General features: G+C 46.0%; 2 protein-coding genes and 2 non-coding genes across 4 annotated transcripts; all 4 read left to right on the plus strand.

Annotated features, from left to right (window-relative positions):
- Nucleotides 1–4,902: 4,902 nt before the first annotated feature.
- On the plus strand, nucleotides 4,903–9,844 carry RPL21 (ribosomal protein L21). The gene is made up of 6 exons (XM_051608000.1): nucleotides 4,903–5,007; nucleotides 6,133–6,211; nucleotides 6,827–6,888; nucleotides 7,964–8,076; nucleotides 8,723–8,873; nucleotides 9,706–9,844. The coding sequence occupies exons 2-6, from the start codon at nucleotides 6,145–6,147 to the stop codon at nucleotides 9,793–9,795; spliced, it is 483 nt and encodes a 160-aa protein (XP_051463960.1). The 5' UTR covers nucleotides 4,903–5,007; nucleotides 6,133–6,144; the 3' UTR covers nucleotides 9,796–9,844.
- Nucleotides 7,674–7,748, plus strand: LOC127380300 (small nucleolar RNA SNORD102). The gene has a single exon (XR_007888461.1). It is a non-coding gene; the product is annotated as a small nucleolar RNA SNORD102 (small nucleolar RNA).
- Nucleotides 8,136–8,268, plus strand: LOC127380316 (small nucleolar RNA SNORA27). Its single transcript, XR_007888475.1, has one exon. It is a non-coding gene; the product is annotated as a small nucleolar RNA SNORA27 (small nucleolar RNA).
- Nucleotides 9,845–16,804: 6,960 nt separating the features above from the next.
- RASL11A (RAS like family 11 member A) lies at nucleotides 16,805–17,902 on the plus strand. Its single transcript, XM_051607999.1, has 4 exons — nucleotides 16,805–16,862; nucleotides 16,972–17,028; nucleotides 17,110–17,189; nucleotides 17,394–17,902. The coding sequence occupies exons 2-4, from the start codon at nucleotides 16,974–16,976 to the stop codon at nucleotides 17,844–17,846; spliced, it is 588 nt and encodes a 195-aa protein (XP_051463959.1). The 5' UTR covers nucleotides 16,805–16,862; nucleotides 16,972–16,973; the 3' UTR covers nucleotides 17,847–17,902.
- Nucleotides 17,903–21,259: the final 3,357 nt, after the last annotated feature.

The raw sequence follows: 21,259 nt of genomic DNA on the forward strand, positions 1-21,259 counted from the left end.
TTATTAAAGATGGATTCTGTCCTGTTTATTACCTATAGACAAAAAATCTTTGAAGACACTGAAAGTTTCAGCTGAGCAAATTCATCAGTGTATAAGAACTAACTTTGTGCCATTGGTGTCATTGAGAGGCCTGCCATTGTGTCAGTGTTAAGATGAAAAAATTACCTCAGCCAGAGAAACAATTCGACCTCAGCAGCTTCATGTTTCGTGGATTGTGATCATCTTCAGTAATAACAGGAGGTATCTCAGAAATAATCAGTGCATGGCAAGTAAGCTAACTTGGACTGTTGTGTACAAATGTGATCATTGAAACTCAAGAGAGATATGTGGGAATGGGAACAAATGCACAGAGCCTTCTGTGTTCCTGGAGGCTGCACGAGCCTGGATTGTTTAGCTTAGTAAAACTAAGGTGTAAAGGGGTTATCATTCTTCTGTGTAAATAATTACAGAAAAAGAAAAAAGGCAAGCATTGTTGTTCTTCCAGCTAGAAGTACACATAGGATCAGACATAGAAATGAACAGAAAGTAGTGGTATGTTGCTAACCATTAAACCAGTTGTTTCTTAAACTGTAGTTAATAGTTTCCAAGCGGGCTAGCAAAGGGCTTAAGGGGGATTGTGAAAGATCAGATTTTCAAATATATATTTTAAGATTAATCCTATACTTACATTCAATACATTATCAAAACAAAATCCCCACATTATGCAGATTTACTGCTGGCAGCAGCTCAGCTCCTCCGTAACAGAGGAGCAAAAAGTTACCAGCTATGTCAGCCAACCAGTGGCTAATCACCTTTGGTCAAAACAACTAAATATACAGCAAAGTTGATGGTGACAATATGACGAGTTGTTTATTGCTGGCTAGGTGGATTGGACTCAGGGGAGGTTACAAAAAATCAGGTGACCTAAAAAAAGTAGTAACACTTGCAAGATGTTTGAGAAAACACTGCATGGATGAAACCGGCCTCCTGAGAAGCTGCTCCCTTACTAAAGGCAGAAAGGGATATTAATTGCTTTTGAAATGAAGTTTGATAAATCTGAAGTTTGATAAAGGGCTTATATTATTTGGTACCTGTGGAAAGCTGGTCACAGTTACACAAGAGCTTCTTTGCAAGCTCCTGATGACTACTGTATGGTCAGTAATGCAGCATTCATGCAGACGTCCATACACAAGTAGAAACCCAAGTTATTCAAACATACAGTTGAATGACACAACTTGTTGGTATTTTATGTGGCAGTTGAGATGATGATGGAAAAGGCCGTTTGGCTTCGGTGTCAATCTACCTGCATCTAGTGACATGATTAATTAGCACTTAATGTGCAAGTAACGTTAGTGTAACAAAAATTTTCACCCTTGTGTGACAGGCTGGGCCATATCACAATTCTTGGTCTATACAGGTTTTGCCTTTTCATGTTTCTCAAAGGCACACTGTCATTGTTTTCCATTCCTCTCTCCATGAAATACTTCTGCCATTCCACAGTGAACCCATTCAAGGAGTTTTTCTGTACAGTAATTTTTTGGGGGTGACAGGTTGATTTGACATACATCTTAATAGATTTTAACTCACATGAAATGAGGCTCGGGCTTATATTCACAGAATGCGTTTTGGGGATGAGGAGTTGAACTATGAAAAATTTTAAAAAAAAAGTTGTTAGAGTTAGAAGCATCAGGGAGCTGAAGAGACCATAAAAGGGGACACAAGCATGTCTCTGAGATGGCACATAACAAGATCCTTTTTTGAAAGAGTGAACAATGGAACAACAGGGTCAACTTAAGAGGTGACACAGATGACTTTGGTCAGTAATTTATTGATCAGAAGTGCAGGGTAGATGCTGCTCTTCTATGGATGGGAGCCTGCCATGGGGTAATCAACTTCACAATCTTGCTTTTCAATTTAGACTCGGTTTTGCAGCTTTATCACAAGAGGGACTTCAGATTTAAATCCTATTTATTTAACACCTATTCTCAGTTACTTGTGTTAAAATTTTCCTCCAGCCATAATCAGCTATCTTTTCTTTCATGTAATGAATGTATTATGTGAGACACAGGAGACACAGACCCTACTGAAGGGGAATATTTTTCATTTTTCACCTCAAAGCCCTTTACAAACTCTCATTAATTTAAATTCCTTCCACACCCCTGCTGAATAACTTAACACAAGTGGAATGTCACACTCAAGATCTTTGTGTCTCACTTGGTTCTCCGAGTTTAGGAGTAAGCCAGATCCCACTGTGCATTAAAATTTCAGTGAAGGATTCCTGACAACCCCATCTGCAGAATGGTCATAGCCTACTTACTCTTTAGCGAGAGCTGATGTCCAAACAGATGCCGCAGAGAAGTGCTGGAAACAAAACGGGGCTCTCCCAAAGATACCAGAATTGTGACTATGGGAACCTGGGGACTGGAAATGTGGGGTTTTTTTCAGCATTGTAATTTACACTCAGAAAAACAAAGTGATGTTTATCTAGTCCCCACTCCTTGGACTTCTAACAAGTCTTCCCTTTCAAGCTCCTTTCCCCAGCAACTTTTGAATTCGCTCCCATTGAAGCTGCTTTCCCTGTCTTGCTCTACCTCCAGTCTCCCATGGTACAGTGAGATTTCCAGAGGACATTAATGGGTGGAGCTCCAGCATGGGACCTTCACAGGGGTTTAGATCTTCACGTTAATCTGGGTGTTGCCACTTGTGATCACCCCAGTCTTGAGGAGGTGGGGCTTCTGAAGCAGGACCAGATGTGGTGTTAGCTGTACAGTGCAGGAGAAACTGAAATCTGGAGCCTACAATGCAGCTTGGTCAATGAAAGCTGTTTAGGCTGGGCTTCTGAGATGAGGTAGGGCAGTAAAGGAAGCACCTGCAGTCTGGAATGTTGAGCTGCAGGTCTCCCCCACATCTTCTTGGCTGCTAGCTCTGGTTTCCAGAACTCACCCCACAACTTGTGCACCTTTATCTGCTAGAGACAGCCATTATTAAGAAATCCTTTAGTAAGCCACATACAAAGGCTCTTCGGTCTTTAAGTGCTCAGTAGGCCACAGTTTTGGAAAACTATATAAAATGTTGAGAGACAGCATGGACTTCTAGATCAGAGCAGACAGCATGCCCAGTGAATTATTCAATTGAGACAAACTACAGAACATTATTGTTTCTGTGAAACGTTGAGCTAAAGAAGGTTCCTGGGAATGTGCTGATCAAGATAAATTTTATGAATCAAAACATTACTGAATTTTTAAATAAACCTGTCATGCAATTTATTCAGGAAAAAAAAAAAAAAGTAGCAAATCCTGAATGTCTTACTTGGCCTCAAATAAAGAAAAGTTAAACTGAGTTCACAGTTACTGCTCCCTTATGAATTACACTTACATGCTCAATATGTGGACATGAATTTCAACATATAGATTTTCTTCCTCATTCTTTCCTGCTTGATGTGGAGATTTGCCCTCTGTGTAAATCACTGGCAAGAGTAAGAAGTTCAGCTCACTGACAATGCCTATCATCCTTTATTCAATTATGCCTTTTATAATTTAGCTTCCTCTCCTTCCATTGCTTGATATCCTCCCTGAAACCTATCTGTTGCCAATATGCTGAAAGAAATGCCTCACTGAAAAGCTGTCAGGCTCTTAACTATCTCCACACTTGGAAACCTCGGCTGAATGCATATTAAGGGATACAGATTTTCTCTGCATAGGTATCAGGTGCTGTAAATTCTAGACTTTTCATGCTGCAGAGCTGGCATACAGACATATTTTTTCTAAATATAACACTTTATTCCAAGACTTTTCCTGTGGAGACAGGACCTCTGTCTGTCATAACACGCCCTACCAGCTAGCTTTGCAGGCAGAACCTGACAGCATACTTAATCCTCCGTGTCCATTCCTGGGATCCATAAATACTAAACTAGCTTTAAAATGACAGAAGGGGCTTAAGCTTAAGTCTTGCCAGGCAACATCAGAATAACTGTGAAGTTAGTCAGAGGATCAAATATGTTTTTGTATGCCACTTTAAGTAATCATCCCTCCCCTAAATTAAATACATGCTCGTTTCACTGAAAACAGAAACTCCTGCAGGAGGGCAGCTTCTCGCAGGGACAAGTTTTGAACCGTCCCTGCGTGTTTAACTCAGGGAGGGAGGTCCTGTTTTGGCTGGCTCCCGCCTGCAGCCAGCTTCCCACGAGGATCCCCGCCTGCAGCCAGCTTCCCACGAGGATCCCCGCCTGCAGCCAGCTTCCCACGAGGATCCCCGCCTGCTCTCCCGCTGGCGGTGCCGCTCGCCAGCCCGCCTCACTGCGGGGCACCGCACCTGCGGCGGCATGCAAGCTCCCTCTGCGGAACCCGCGCTGTATGCGTCTTTGTGGAAACGTCCGCCACGCAAACCGGGGATGCTGGTGTTACAGTCAGAAGACAGCCCGTCACGACAGCAAAACCCGCCAGGCTGTTCACGGCTGCTGCGGGTTTGCCCCTCCCGCCGGGCCGCGCCCCCCGGCCCGGAGCCACCCGCCCCTCCGCTCCCGCAGCTGTGCCGGGGGCGCCGAAGCTCAGCCTGACCCTACCGCAGCTTTTCACTTCGGTGTCCTCCTTGCGCGTCGTAAAACAACTCCCCGGCTGCGTACGTGCTACACGGCTACGCGTAACTCCCTACGGGCGGCGGGGCAGCCGCTCCCTCCCACCACGCGCGCCCCGGGGTCCCGGACACGCACCTGCCCCGCTTTCCCGCTTCCCGCCCCAGCCCCGCTCGCAAACCTCGCCACGGCTCACGGCGCAGCCACAAACCCCACTGCCTGTCCCTGCTTTAGCCAGAGGGCAGCTCCGTGGCGGCTCCGAGGGGCAGCACGCAGCCCCGACCCGCAGCCCCGACCCGCAGCCCCTGGCGCCGGCGGGCAGCGGGCACCGCGTCCCCGGGACTTTCTGTCAGGCGCGGCGCGGGCAGCCCCGCCAAGGCCCCTCAGTTAAGGGGCGGCGGCGGCGCCGCCTCCTTCCTTTCGCTCCCCGCCGCCATTTTGTGGGCACGCACCGGCAGGTACGTCCAGCCCCGCTCGCCGGCCTCAGGTGCCCCCGCGGCTCCCGGGGGCGGCGGGAAGGTGGCTCGGGAGGGCTGGTCTGGCGGCGGGGTGGGCGGCCGGCCGCCACCTGCGGCTGTGGACGACAGGGCCTTGCTGGGACGGGGGGCTAAAGGCGCGGAGAGGCCACGGCCCGCAGGCTGCGGAGCTGGGCGCCGGGCTGGCCAGGCCAGGCCAGGCCGGGCCGGGAGGCGACAGAAGGATGGAGGGAGGGAAGGAGGAAGGAAGGAAAGAAGGAAGGCATGCGGCAAGCGCAGAGGAGCGGGGCTCTGCCGAGGCGGCGGCACGTGTTGGCGGGCCTGGCCAACCCCGTGGCCGCCGAGGGGATGTCGGAGAATGGTGAGCGGCCTGCGCGGGCCTGGCGGCTGGGGCAGCTTCCTGGGACTCAGGCCCTGGAGTGAGGGCCGCTGCGTGCCGTGGGACTCGGGCTGCTCTAGCGTGGCTGGTGGCTGGCGTCTCTGGTGGCCTGCGAGGTGTGGGAGCCCCGTGTCAGATGGCCGATAAATCTGGCACTGCAGATCTTAGCCTTTGGATGCCTTGTGAGGAGAGACTGAGGGAACTGGGCTTACTCGGCCTGAAGCAGAGGTGGCTTTGGGATGCACCTAATGGTGCCGTTATCAAGAAGACGAATTCTAGTACTTGGCAGGTGCACGTGGCAGAGTACGGATACGAATGGCTTAAGTCAAAATGAGAAGCTCAAGGTAGATGGAAAAAGGTTTCTCTTCGTGACACCAGCCAGGCCCTTAAACAGACTGCCCAGGGAGGCTCTGCAGTTGTCTCCATCCTTGAAGAGTTTCAAGTCCTGACTGGGCAAAGCCCTGAGCAGCCTGTTATAAGCAGGAGATTGAGCTCAGTGGTGACTTCCTAGCATCAAATCAAACCAGTTAGCCAGTTGGTCCTGTAAATGCTGTTTTCTGTGAATGGCTGTGCTAAAAGCATTGCTTGAATTGACCCAGCAATTTGGAAGTGGTGTCATTCTGAGTAGGCTCAAGGACTTGATTTTTCTGGAATGCCTGAAAATGCCATCAGTCAAATGTTTAGTGAATGAACTAGTAGTTCTGAATAATTTGCAATAATTTTTACAGTAATCCACCAAAATGACGAACACAAAGGGAAAGAGGAGGGGGACACGTTATATGTTCTCAAGGCCCTTTCGCAAGCATGGTAAGTATCCCTCTAGGTAAAGCACTGCATGAAGTGTTCCCTGACTAGCATTTGTAACAGGATGGCTTGTGTCAAAGCACACCTGACAGCTTGGGCTATAAGCTATAGAAAAGATATGCAAGTAAACCTGAAGCTCTTACAGCTTATACGTTGGTATTCTAATTGCTTGACAGTAGTAACAATGCTAATTCTATCAGTGCTTGAAAATTAATTGGAAGGTGAAGAAAATACATAAACAGTTACTTAAAATGTGCAGTTTATTACGTGTTAGCATTGAGCAGTGATAATGGCTATTTTCACAATGAGGTGGTAAATAGTTGCAATACCTTTTCAATTTCTGTATTGGTAATGAGATTAAAGCTGTAATTTTTCCTTAGTTGGATTTTTTAAAACTGGGTGTGTGTGAAGAGGTAATTACTGCTGGGGGGAAAATAAATATTTGATTTCTCATATTTACGTTGTTTAAATTGAATTTAAATTGGAGACATTTTAACAAAAGCTTTATCAAATTCATTATCTGTGTCCCGCACCCCATTTGGTGTATGTGGGACTATGTGTGTCTCTGTGTGTGAAATTGTGAGCTTTGTAAGTATCCAAATTTGTGTGTTTTAACAGGAGTTGTCCCTCTGGCTACCTACATGCGCATCTACAAGAAGGGTGATATAGTTGATATCAAGGTACTTTGTACAGTGCTATGGAATTGAAAGCTAAAGTGGTGTGATACATTAAAGTTTCCAGTTTCATGAGGTCAATGTTTCTGTTAGGTGGGTGATGTCTGTCAGCACAAGCACCTGCTGCTTGCTTTTGAATCAGGAATAGAATGATAATGCTGCTGAACCAATAATAATGCTTCAGTGTCACATGCTCCTTTGCATGTTTTTTTTAATATGTGTGTATATATATATAAATCAGCTGTGCTCTTTTACTGTGTGTTAAGCTGATCAAAACAAGTGAAAGTTGCCATATCTAATCCAGCTGTGTGGTGCCTACCAGCACTACTGTCAGAGGGACCCCAGCTGTCATGTTCGTAGATGTTATGTTTTGCCTGATCTGCACCTGCTGTTCAGAAGAGCCATATTTAATGGTCTGTAGCTGTATGTGTCTGTATCATTGTAGGACTATACTTAAAATAAGTATGTGCAGGGATGATGATGGCAAAGCCACGTTAAAACTAGAAATCAAGAAACAAATGTAAGGATACATCATATATATTAAAGCAGTGGGGGGGAAAAAGTGGCATTTCCCATCACTTGATATTTTCTAGAACTTGTACTTTCAAAATGAAGTTGCAGTTAATCTGACAGCCTTTCACCAAGGATTCCTACTTTGTTGAATCCTTTAGTTTCATTTGAAATGCAGTTTTTGTAACAATCACACAGATGACAGTGTGTATTTTGCTTGTTTGTTACTTGGCTTATAGAGAACTGCACTGTTAAAGAGTTAACACTTCTTGACACACTGGAGCTTGATGATGATTGTCTCTCATGATTGCTTGCTAAAAGCGAAGTGATCCATCATTTCACCGACACTGAAAGCAACCAGAATTGTCATAGCAGAATTTGGCAGTGTTAGATATAAAATGCATGATTATAAATTCTAATGTAGAAATAAAATAGGAGTAATTTTAAATCAATCTCAAGTAATTTGAAATTTATTCTTTAACTTTGGAAATAAAAGTTCTTGATGTTGGTTTTGTTGTTTTTTTCCCCCAAGTTAGAGTTTACGCATTATTCTTGTTTCATCTCTTATCAGGGTATGGGTACTGTTCAAAAAGGTATGCCCCACAAGTGTTACCATGGCAAGACTGGAAGAGTATATAATGTTACTCAGCACGCTGTGGGCATTATTGTTAACAAGCAGGTCAAGTAAGTAGTGACATTCTGTGTATTTAAACTTTGTATTTGGGAAAGTTGATTTGTAATTGCACCCTCCTTTCACTTTACCAGTTAGACAGTTATTGTCTTGATTGGTCATTCAAGGTGGGTAAAGTATATATCCTTTTTATAACCCAAGCAAATGATGCTCATTTGACTTGGATCCTGTCAGAGGAAACAGTTTTTATTTTTCTGAGCAGCACTTAGTGACATTACCTAATGAGGATTTTCGGCCACCTTTCACACTGATGCTGAAGCTCTTTTTCAATATTTATTTGTAGCTGTATTCAACTGGGTTTTGTGTAGTTTAGTCAGAAAAGGACAAGTTGTTTTTCTTACAGTAACTGGACTGGAGTACAGCGGTAATACGTTTCTTCATCTGTATCCTACAAGGTTAAAATGACCTGTTCACCATCTTAATCCTAAATTCTCAGCATACTGTTACATATTAATAAGCTTTTATTTATTTAAGTTATATCTGATTTGCATCTGCAGCAAAATATATTGAGTGATTGTCCTTTAAAGAAAAATTACCTGTTACTGAGCTTACAGAGTTATTCATTTAAGGGCCATAAAACTAGCTTTGAACTAGTCTTTTTGCAAGTGCAGTAGATTAAAAACTGATGTCTTTTCTTAGGGGCAAGATTCTTGCCAAGAGAATTAATGTGCGTATTGAGCATATTAAGCATTCCAAGAGCAGAGACAGCTTTCTGCAGCGTGTGAAGGAGAATGAAAAGAAGAAGAAAGAAGCAAAAGAAAAAGGCATTTGGGTTCAACTGAAACGACAGGTAATATTTTTAATGTAGTTGACACATTGTTGATGCAGTTCACCAAAAAAACCCCACCAGCTAGCACCAAGCCAGTTGAGCAAAATGTTATCTTCTAAAACAACAGTGTTACACTGTAAACTGAACTTTGTCTGTCTTTTAAAACAACAAAAAAAAGCACATTTCATTAATGAAGCTGATTGCAGCATTCTGAAAAGTCCAGGTCTGGCAGATTTTGCAGAAGCTGTCTTGGTACCACCCTTGCACAAAGGTTCACAATCTTTTGCATGATTTTTTTTTTTTTTTTTTTTAAGAGGAGAATGGCAACATGCAGCGTGGCTGCATCTGAGCTGTCTGCTATGTTTGGTGCCTAAACAGAACAGCTTCCTTGCTGGATTGATATTGTAGCTGTGTTTATCAACAAGGTGATGGATGCTTTCTGTTCGTTGCTGATCTGCAGCAGCAGCTCTGGCTCATTTCTACAATCAGTACTGTGTTTATTTTAGCTGAATTTATCTGCAGGAGTTTCTATTGCAACAATTTAAGAAAAGAAGAGAGAGGAGATAATGGTGGTTGTGTCTGGACCCTAGGGTACATGACTTTATGATAATTTGGATTAGTAAATTGCAGAGGATAAAGTGATGTTTTATCATTCAGCAACAAAAATAATTTTCTAGCAAATAATTTACTTACTGTTATTTTTTGAATAAAATTTTAAGAATAGGAATGTCAAAAGTGCTATAATGTTTTTAGAATGTATTAAGTGGTTGCCAAAATGAATTTTGTTTAAGGTTTTGTTTGAGTTTTAGTGGTATAAGTTTTGTTTTTGTTGGTGTTTTTTTTCTGTTTACAGCCTGCTCCACCCAGAGAAGCACACTTTGTGAGAACTAATGGCAAGGATCCAGAGCTGCTGGAGCCAATTCCCTATGAATTCATGGCGTAATGCACATTTTAAAAAAAATAAACTGAAGATCTGGTTTTGGACAAGTGTATGTGATTGTGGCTGATTCCTTTGTTTTTATGGAACAGATGCTTTAGAAAACTTAGTTTGTTTATTTATCTTACCTTACATGGTGCTTGGTCATTGAAATGATTAATGCACCTTTTGATGATCAGCCTAGTAATTTACATAGATAAAAATCCTGGGAAGCCTGAAATTTGCTGATGCTTAGTGAGGATCATCTTCCTTTGATTACTTAATGAGGCAAGATGAGAGCATGTGCAATATTTTGCCAACAAACTTGGTATATACCAAGAGTTGTACTGTGTCACCTGAAGGTTTAAATATTTTTGTGGTAAGAGGGATAATGGGTATGTGAGTTATTTGATAAAAGCTTTTGGTTAGGAGGTCTCAGATTAATAACAAAGAAAAACTGTGGATGGACTTTTTGAAAGCAATCTCTTGAAAAATGCTTCTGGGTGGATTTTGGTGTTTCCCCATTGTAGCCTGTAAAAAAAGAATTTTATTGATAATTCACAAAAACACAGTGCTACCTGCCCAGCGTTATGTGAATGGAAGAACACCATCAGCCAACTGCTTACTAACCAGTGCTGGTTTTGCAAGCTGTTTAAAACAGTGTGAGGCTTGCTGAAGAAATTACTGAAGGTATCATGCTTAGTTAGCCAAGTAAGTAATGTAAAACTTAACTTCTACATGTAGAGAGTGTAAAATGCTAAGAGAAGGTAGTGACCTTAAGCAATTTATAGGTACTGTTGAAAATTATTGAATAGTAAGCTGTAGGACAGCTAGGAAGTTTGGGAATAGGAAGTTGAGAGGAAATGAGGTTTACTTCTCCCCTTAATTCTGAATTGCCTTAGGCAAAAGTGTCAGACTGTGCACAGATTGCTTTTAACTTGAGGGATTAATACCTTTTTGCATTTACCTAATGTTTGATTGGGGTGTGCCCATTTTTTGGACACCGAAGTAGTTAATCGGCGTGGCCTGGTATTTAAAGGTGACAGGCTTTAGGCACTGGAGGCTCAATGTTCCTCTGAGCAGATACTGCATTTGAAGTTTCTCCAAGCTCCCATGTTGGAAGATGGAGCAGGCTGTATAGTTGGAATGACTTTGGAAATGTCTTGAAGATGGAACAAAGCTTACCCATCAACAAACTGATATATTAATACTGTATTTTTGACACCATATGTATTGGGCTTGGGGTGCACCACCATCTCCTGAAGCAAAGTTGATGAATCTACTTTAACTTTCACTGTTGCAGCTTTTGCACTTAGCTTTTATGATCACGCCCTTTTATGGGGTTTTCTTTTTTGTGAGACTCTGACCTGGATTGTCTAGGGACGTTGTGGATGCCTCCTCCCTAGCGAGGCCAGGTGAGATGGGGCTTGAAGCAGCCTGGTCTGGTGGGAGGTGTCCCTGCCCATGCAGGGGAGGGTAGAACTAGATTACATTAAGGCCCCTTCCAAACCAAACTTGAATATTTCTGTCATTCCTGGAGCAGCTAAATCTATGTACTAAGCCTTAGACCTTTAGTAGCTTTTTTAGCTTGTGTATTTCCAAAGCAATTTTAAGTCCATAATTGACTCCCAAGATAAGCATAATTTTCCATTAGGCTTTGCATCTGAAGTGGGAGGTTTTACTGGGTACAACTTGGGTATTGAATGCTTGTGTAAGTTATTTTGGTTCTGTGTTTGTTTTGTACTTATCTGTCAAGACTGAAGTGGATTAGCTGTAGTATCATGACAAAATGGTTAACAGTAACTAAGTGGTGGGTAAACATTTGAATTTATTTTCCACAACTTGGAATAATAAGACTAGACTATGCAGTGGCCTCATTTAAGAGCTGTGCTTCCGGAGGTGCTGTGCATTGCAAAAATTTTCAATTTATTTAGTCTCCATGTTTTTGAGGTCTCCATGCTGACAGTGGATGTTTTTAAATGCTTATTTGGAAGCTGTGTGTGGGCTGAGAGGAGGAGGGAATGCTTTCCTTCATCAGGATTCCCAGAAATGACTGAAACTGCATTTGTACAGGAAGAGAATAGCCTTGTTTGGTTTGTTGTTTTTGTTGTTTTTTTTTTAATGTTTGAAAACAGGGCAGATTAACTAAGGTTGTCTTGGGTTTACAGCCACTGATTACCTTTTAATTGCTCTCAGTGTAGTAGTTTTCCTGGTGTTCCCAGGTTTGCAGAAGCACAGCTCAGGTGTTCACAAATCTCTGTATCTGCTGTTGGACTTCGCTTCCTGTGTGTTCAGCTGCCCTGCTTTTGCACAGTTCTGACAAGAGAGGGAGATCTCTGAATTGAGAAAAGTTGTTGCAGAACTGCCTGTCTGGACATCTTCAGTCAAGAAACTATTGTCTAAATTGAAATGCATCCTTCTTGATAGAAAGAGTTTTAGGTCTATACAAAACTTGCAGAATACTTGGGAGGGATGGGGGATGATTTTGACAGCTAGGCTTCTGGGGAATATTATACCTCTGGGTAGAGGAAGAATGTTTCCTTATGGTGTCTGGAGCTGCAAGTTCCTCTTTGACTTGCTTTAGGAGGTTCTAGGCCAATAAGCTGATTAGTCAGCTAATCAGTTCTTTGCAGTCCTATTCTGAGGCATTTCCTAGCAAGCAAAACCTAGCAGCAAGTGTGCCAGGTACAGGCTAGGTGTCTCCTCTCTTCATACCATGAGAGAGATGAGTTTTGTTCTTTCCATGATGCTTTGAATTGCGGAGAGCAGTTGTGAAATCTGTAGGTTTCCCATATAACGGGACATACCTTGAGCTTGCAAAATTGAGGAATTCCCAGTTTAAAAGCCAGTTTTGCAGAATTTCAATATTGCGCGTTACCTGTCTTCCAGTCCCCTTCTGGTGCAGAGACTTCATTATCTCCGAGCTGGTGGACAGGCTGTCCCTGTACAACATGCAGATAGGGAAATGCTTATGGATTAGCACAAGCAGTTACACTTGGTTGTAGTGCTTTTTCTCCATTCCATGGAACTTAATTAAAAGGTGAGGGCTGAGCTGTCTCTTCCTTGCCAGTTTTTGCTTCCTCCAGCCTAGGCAGCTGGTTCCCTGCCAAAAGCCTTGCCAAAATCTCATGTTGTCTCTTAGAGAAGAAGCAAGGAAGCCTTCTCCTGAACTGTCAGCTTTGTTTTTTTTTTAGTGTGTCAGTGACACCAAGACCTAAGGTTTCCTGTAGCTTGTATTGGGAAGGTCAGTGAAAGGGCAGAAAGGACACAGGAGGAGGAACCGTGCCCGTGCAGAGGGACTTCAGGCTGAGGACTCCAGAAGGGAGCAAGTGAAGCATGCCTCATTCCTTGCAGGGAGGCAGGTGAGCAGTTGTGCTGAGGACATCCGAAAAATTAATGTGTCTGTAGTCTCGTTCGTATTGTATGGGGGAAGCAGTCTTGATCACTCCTGTATCCTTCTAGGTGCAGTCTTGGACTTGGCTCTCCTGATCAAAAGAATGGCTGGCATCCCAGACACAAATGCTCTGCTGGGGTGTCCTGACTGGTTCAGAGGATGCCAAGAGCTGTGCATACATCTGCCATAGAAAGTGATCCTCCTCGTCCCAGCACGTGTCCGTGCAGAGACTGCAGTGTGCCATTGGTTCCTGTAGTTCAGAGGGTGTGGTGAAAAGGTGTGGTTAAACTGGGCTCATTATTGTCTGAGCACCTCATGACTCAGCAGTGTGGGTAGTGTCTCCCATGGTGCAGAAGCACTGCTGCTGCAAACGTCTTCTCCTTGCATGGGAAGAAGGTAGCAGCTGTTGCTGCAATGCTGAGGGTGGTGGTATGGAAGACACAGATGATGATATTTTCATGTCCATGCATCTACGTCAGTGGATGTACTACCAAGGTGTATATAGGAGTCAAGTTGTAGCTGCTGGGATTTATGTAGTCATAACCATCCTTCCTCAAGTGTTGAGTAGAGACGTCGCTCCTATCAGCAGCACCCATACAGCTCAGGAACCCAGAAAAATCCAAAGCTTTGGTTGAGGTTGCTGATTTCATTTTCCACTAGTTGAAGGAAGAGGCTTTGGGTGATGGCCCCTTGCCCCTCAATCACCTTTTTTGGCCATGCCAACTCCAAACGATTGGCACTGGTCAGCAGGCATTGGGGAGTGTAAGGAATAGCTGCAGGCTTGAATGTGGGTCTGTGCTCCTGAAAGTTCATAGGAGAGTGGTGAAGTCATGCCAGCTCACAGCAGAGGTTCTCAGCAGTGCTTCTCCACCCATCTTTGTTCCTGGGGCTCGTATCTCACGTGGTCCTGCCAGTCCTAAGCCCAAAGCTTGGAGCTGACTCTACAATATTAGCAAAGATTCCAAAGAAAACACTGCATTTTGTTTCTTAGAGGAGAAAAGGAGCTCCACAGGCTCTTTGGATATCTTCCTTGCCAGAGCCACAGGAGTGAGCCACCTGCTCCCTCCCCCAGAAGTGCCTGCTGTTGAATGTTACCAGAGCTTGGAACAGACAGGTGGGTCAGGTTGCACTGAGGTGTCCCTGGGACTCCATGTGATCAGGAGTGAATGGTGTTGCTGTGGGAAAGGGGATAGTGATAGACCATAGGGATGGTGGCATGGGCCATCTGCATAGGATGGGTGAAAAGTACAGCCTGAATCTTCCACGTAGGACCTGCAGCCATGAAAGGCTCCTTGGAATAGCTTTGAGGCCTGTACGTTTATGGGTTTGCTCAGTCCACAGAATCTGAGCGACCACAAGTGAGGAACCTGAGCCCCAGCTGCTTCAACCTACTGAACTGCTCCTGTTGCACCAGAGTAGGTGTTGATGGTGAAACAGCCCGTTGCTCTCTGCAAGTCAATTCCTTCACAGGGTTTGCCACTGGCATCTCTCTGTTTGACCATAACCATTTCCTCAGCAGTAGATGAGGCAGCATGAGGTGTTTAACTGCACAGAAATGGGGAGTTTTGGGGATGGTGGTTGTTTAATACCGCTGCTTTCACAGCTCAGCACCTCTTTCATTGTTTGCTTGGAATGGACTCATTTCAGTAGTGTTCTTCCAAGGGCACACTGAATGTGCTCTGATACCTCTTTTGTCAAGAAATGTATAAAAATAGCCTGTGTTGGCACTGTGAGCAAGGCTAAAAACAAGTGGTGGTGCATGACAATGGAGCAGATGACAATAGTGTGAACTGCTGGAAACTAAAAGCTTTAAGTGATGCAAGAGAAATCTGGTTTACAAAAAGAAAAAGCTGCACTGGCATGATGGGAAGTGAAGTAGAAATTCTAAAGGCAACCAGTTTTTGAAGCTGAAAGGGGCCTTGGTGAACTGTAGGGGTTCTTAAGCACTAAAGTAGCACAAATAATCAACAGCACTTCTGCCACCATGCTTTTCTGCAGCCACTACTTTAACTGATGTTAATTAACGTGGTGTTAACTACTGTGACGTGTGTGTGCACAGTCAGCGAAGAGCAGAGTGAAATCCTCTGTGCCTACAGGAAGTGGGAAGGAGTTCCTCCCCATCCTTGCCCCGAAGGTTGACTTTCCTTGGGAAGGCCCTGGCTGTGGTAGAGTAGAGCTGGCAGTGTTAACTGGTGCCGTTGTTCTGAGTTTTCACGTAGCTGGAAGGACTGGGGGTGAGGATGTCCAAAGAAGTGCATAGCAGATAAGGGTACCTGGACTCTTGCATGGTTGTAGGGAGGAAGTAAGAGGGAGGACATGAGGAAAGGGAGGACGTGAGGAAAAACATGACTTCTTGTCACTATGTGCATCTCCTGAGGGCTGTCGTGGAGGGGAAGGCCAGTGTCACCAGTGCACAGCCCTGCTGTGCAGGTTCAGGGCCAGCTGGGCTGCCCTTGGGCATCAACCCTGTAGCCAGGGCCTAGCAGCTCCTGAAGTGGCTTGTCCTTGTGGGACCACAGACCCCTCCCACTCCTTTAGAGCCCCGACCTGCTGGCATCTTCCATATCTTCTATGCCTGCTGGCATCTTCCTGGCTTATTTTTATTTAAAAATCAGCTCCTGAATGGGTTGTTTCTCTAGTAGACAGATGCTTGCAAATCAGTGTGCTGCAGAAGTGGTTTTGCAGGAGCCAGAGCAAGGTTTTTCAAGACCAAAACATCTGTGCAGCTGTTTGCAGGTTTGCACATTTAATGGCAGCCTGTGGTGGGCACCATTCTCTGAAACTTTCTTCTGCCTTAAAAGCTCACGGGGCCTGATTCAGACCTCAGGACATCAGAGGCTGCTTTGGTTTCAGGGCTGGCTGATGCTTGATCCACAACGCTGGGATGTGAACACCAACTGCGGAGGCATGGATCTGAGTGTGGGTTACAAAACGGCCTGAGATAAAGGGATAAATAGGATAAACTATTTCCCTTCTCATGACTCGAGTCCCTCACTGCACAGAGCAGCAGCTTGTTGCCGTGGTAGGGGCTGGTTTGGGGTGTGGAACTGAACCCTCACGGAGACTTGTGCTGCCGACTGCCTGCCTCGGGGGAGGGTGGTGCCCGCGGTGCCCACCCCACACCTGGGCTGCAGGGCACACCGCCTGCCCGGGCTGTCTCCCACCCCCTGATGCCTGCACCCATCGGAGCCACTCCGCTCCTTGGGGACGGAGGAGGTGGGGAGGAAGGGACAGGGATACGTCCAGGGTGGCCAGCGGGTGAGTACAGCTGAGGGGCAAGTAGGGCAGCCAGAGGGTAACTGGGGAGAGAGCTGCGGGGGGTCTGCTGGGCGGTGCAGCCGGGGAGGGGGCGGTGCAACCGGGGCGGTGCAGCCAATGGGCGCCCCGCTCCGTGCGCGCTGCGGGGCGGCCCCGCTGCCGCGGAGCCCTTAAGAGCCGCCGCCGGGGCCGGCGCCGGGCGCTGCTGGACGAGCCGAACCGGGGGTTGAGCCGAACCGGGGGTTGGGCCGAACCGGGGGTTGAGCCTCAGCCGTTCGCAGCTGAACCCGAGCCCAGCCGAGCCCGCTGGCCGCACCTCCCATGCGCCTGCCGAGCATGTCCCAGCCCTTCCTGCTGGCGCCCATCGCCGAGTGCGCCCCGGGGCCGCCCGGCTCCCAGGTCCGGCTGGCCGTGCTGGGCGCCCGCGGCGTCGGCAAGAGCGGTGAGTGCGGGGAGTAGCGGGGCGGTCTGCCCGCCCCTTCCTCTGTCTGTCCTTTCCCCCCCTTCTCCTGCCCGTCCGTCCCGCCTAACGTGGCCGCTGTGTGTTTCAGCGATGATCGTGCGGTTCCTGACCAAGCGGTTCATCGGGGACTACGAGCCCAACACAGGTGAGGCGGCGGGCGGCGGGGACCCCCGCGGCGGGCACCCCCGCGGCTGAGGCTTGTGTCTGACGGCTCTCTGCTCCCCAGGCAACCTCTACTCCCGGCTGGTCCATCTGGAGGGTGACCACGTTGCCGTGCAGATCCAAGACACGCCGGGGTGCATCCAGGTATGGAGGTGCTTTGGATCCATCTGTTCTTCTCTGCCACCTGAAGGCTCAGCTTTTGAGCCCCAGCTTCCCACAAAGCCAGAATTAAGTCTCCTAAGAGAGAGCTCAGGCTTCCCTTTGGACCTATATAACGATGCTGTCTGTGATACAGGCTCTATGCTTTACTGACCTAATGTCAAATTCATGCTCTCTGTCCTACCACAGGTGCAGGAAGACTGCGCACAGGTGCTGGACTCCTTGTCCAGGTGTGTGAAATGGGCAGAGGGCTTCCTCCTGGTGTACTCCATCACAGACTATAGCAGCTACCAGTCAGTCCAACCTCTCTACCAGCACATACGCAAGATCCACCCAGATGCCAGGACTCCCATCATCATTGTAGGGAACAAAGCAGACCTCCTCCATGCCAGGCAAGTGCAGGCAAAAGAGGGACTACAGCTGGCAAATGAAGTAGGGAGCCTGTTCTTGGAAATCTCCACAAGCGATGACTCCCAGGGGGTCTGTGATGTTTTCCAGTATCTTTGCAAGGAGGTCAGCAAACTACAGCATGCCAGCAGTATGGATAAGAGGCGATCATCCATCATCCCTCGGCCCAAATCTCCCAACATGCAAGATCTAAAGAGACGTTTCAAACAGGCTTTGTCTTCCAAAGTCAAATAAACCCCCCAATGAGATTCTGCATGACTCAGTAGACTTTATTTTTGTAAAATAAAAAATAAAACCCTTTATTTTTATACTAATGCCACCAGTATGGAAGTAAGTATGTTGAAGCTTGTGATTTCCTCCCCATTCTCTCTTGTTTGGCTGGTTGGGTTATTTTTAACAAAAAAAAAAAAAAAAAAGCTGCATAGCAACTAAATAGAGGTAGTTGGAGAAGGGGATTTGTGTCAGGAGGTTTTGATTTTGTTTCTGTTTTGGGTTGGGATTTGTTGTTTTATTCTGCTCAAATTACTTTTTTGGGTCTCAGTTTCCTATCTGTTAAAGGGAAATACTGATAATCTAACACTAACCTGCCTTTATAAAATGCTTGGAAAGCCTTTGATGGAAAGCTTTATATGGAGGGGAGGGGAGAAAGCTTTATTAAACATGAAAATATAAAGCTGCCTGTAAGCATTCTGATTATAACAGAATTGCTGTCCTCCCTCAACAACTGCTGTTATGCTTGCACATGTTAATCACCTGAATGATGATAAGCCAGTAGGAATTATTTCCAACTTCTGATGTGCTTTAGAGATCCATCCTGCAAAATTAATCTTTTGAGCTGAATGCATGTAACAGGAGGGTTGGGTTTCTCCTACAGATTACCATGGGACAAAGTGCTGAGCAATCCAAGTAGAGGAGTGTGTGGGATGGTTGTTCCTTTCTCTGGAGATGTGTGTTCGGAAGAACTTATGCGTAGGTTCCCTTAACAGAAAATAGCTACACTTAAAAGGAATTGCATCTCTATCTTCCCCAAGGCAATTTTGTAGCCATTGGAAACAGGTTAGACTTCTCACTCTTATTTCACATAAGTTCTACACCATGTTAAAATGGGTTTCATTAACTGTTTGATGGATGTCTAAGCATGGAATGTGGGTTTTGCACTTCAAATATGCCTCTGAAGTTTGTGTGGTTAAAAATAAAGCTCTGCTCTAGGCTGAGTAGAAAGTGTGGAAGTAGAACAATCTGTACAGGAGGAAACTCATCCCTGCTCACACACAACTCTAGTAAGATTTTTTTTTTTAGTATTATTTTATTTTCATAGGTTAAGTACAAAGACCCTTTTCTTTTGGCTTATGTTAGGAACAGCAGGTAACTGCTGCATATGTCTCTTGTAGCTAGTGGTCAGTGTCTGTTATTTCTAACCCCTGGGACTTGAAACTTTTTGGGACACATCTACTGCAGATGAAGGTCTTCATGATGATGGTACCTGAGGGAAGGGTGACTGACCAAGATGATGCTCTGAAAGGAAGCATCTGAAAGGAAGGGCCCATTTTAGTGCTGGGTAGGGAGGTGGGATGCCAACAGCACTGTTCCCATCCAGGGCCATGTGCACAGCTGAGTCCAGGCATGTTGCCTGTATTGCTCCTCCCTGAAGGCCCTATGCTGCCCCACCAGGAGCAGGAGAGCTGAAGGGAGGCAGCTCCTAACCCACAGCACCAGACTGAAACTGGGACTGCAAGCTGGGTCCAAAACTCTTGAATTAATGGAAGTGCAAAAGCACAGTGACAGCCTGGACAAAGAAAAGTACTGTTTAAAACACATTTTAAGTATTTCTTTACTGTGAGAATTGCTCTGTTAGGCCTGGACTCTGGGCTGAGAGCTCAAAGGGAGAAGGATGGAGTTGATGAGAATGAGCACGTTCCTGGCAGATCTGAACTCACGATGCAGGCCACACATTCACAGGGACAGTTGAAGGCGATTTTGAAAAATCATGAGTGGGATATTTATGCAGCATTTCAATGCCCTGGAGTCTGGGATAACAAATGGTTTCCGAGACAAATTACCATCCTGGTATGGTTTTGGTAAATTTTTTACCTGTAGCTTTTGTCTCTGGAAATGATGAAGCTTGATATCCTACTCTTGCATCTGGTACAGATTTTCACTGAGCAAGTTGCTAAACATATTGAGCTCAAACATGGGAACAAAATATGCTCAAAGGGCAGGCAACATCTACTGGATTTCTCTGCAACTCACCATGGTCATCAAAGGCAATTGAACAAAAAAACAATAGGCACCAACCTCTGGTTCCTCCTGCTGCCCCCTTGTAAGCCTTTAAAAGCCACCAGCAGCTGTCCTGACTGTACAGTGGCAGCAGGGGAAAGTTTGGGCAGGAGGCTAATGGGCACATGAGGGGGAGAGATGGGCAGGAGGGTAAATACAGTGATTTTCCTCATCTCTATCCTATGGGGAGAACCTGAACAGATGTCCCTTGTTACTCAAGCGCCTATGTTTAGGTGGAGGTGCAAACCCTCCTGTCCTCTCCCTGCACTGTGGGGTGGGCTTGGCCAGGTGCTGGGAGCAGGATGAGGTCCATCAGGGATACAATGGGGAATCTAGCTGGCTAAAGCATAGTCAAGACAGGTTGAGAGCACTGCTCTGACCTGCCTCCAGTCTAAGGCATCAGCTGAGCTGGGGCATTTTGGGTAATGCTTTCAGGTGCAGACACATAAATTAGGCATTTAAGCTGTTTGTCAGAATTTGCCTCAGCTGGCACGGATTTATCTTCCTCCAGAAGTTTTTGGCCAGCGAGATCCTGAGTTGACAGGCAAAGCACCATAGGAGCCCTCTGGCTCCCAGCTCCTTTTGCCCTGGCATTTTCTGCTGTCCTGCTTGAGCAAACAGAGAGGGGCACACTGGGACAGGGGAGGAAAGCCATCTCTCAAGTGCTAGCAGAGGAGCTCCACAACCTTGTTGCTCTTGGACCACAGCCACCTGTGCCCTCCATACTGAACAGTTATCATCACCAGTCTCTATGCTTTTCACCCAGAGGCCAGGGTGGCTTCAGGAGAGTGAGGGGGTGCATGGCCTGGCCTTTCTCCTTGAACAGAGGAAAATATGTGCCTGTTTCCTTCCTCCCACCACCCCCGCTATGAAACAGAATCACAGCAATTTTCCCTGGCAAGATGGATGAGTGGGTTTTCAGGAGCAGGGATGTGTGCAGCATCATGCACTATTATGGCGGCTACTGCATCAGCATCTCCCTTCTGTTGGGCTATTTTGTCCAGTTATGTCCTAGCACTGAAATAATCTAATGATGCTTTAAGACTTCAAGAATTTTAAAATAGCTGCTGCCATCAACCTGTTGCATGTGTGACAGAGATAGGGATGTTTTCTTCAGAAGGCTTTACAGATGTCCCCTTGCTTTCTGCCCTGCTTGAACAGCCCACACCCAGGCTGTTCCCTCACTGCCCCTGGCAGGGCCACATGCAGTGACCAGTGTCACAGGTCTGTGCTGTATTTCTGTGTTTGTTCATCTGAAGGACAGTGGACAAGAAGGGCAGCACTGACACTTGTGGGCAAGAGCTTGGTTCCAGCTTCAGAAACAAAGAAAAACTGGTCAAGGCTTGGATGGATGGATAACCAGAAAAAAA

This window comes from Apus apus, chromosome 1 (assembly GCF_020740795.1).
Source record: "Apus apus isolate bApuApu2 chromosome 1, bApuApu2.pri.cur, whole genome shotgun sequence".
Lineage (NCBI taxonomy): Eukaryota > Metazoa > Chordata > Aves > Apodiformes > Apodidae > Apus > Apus apus.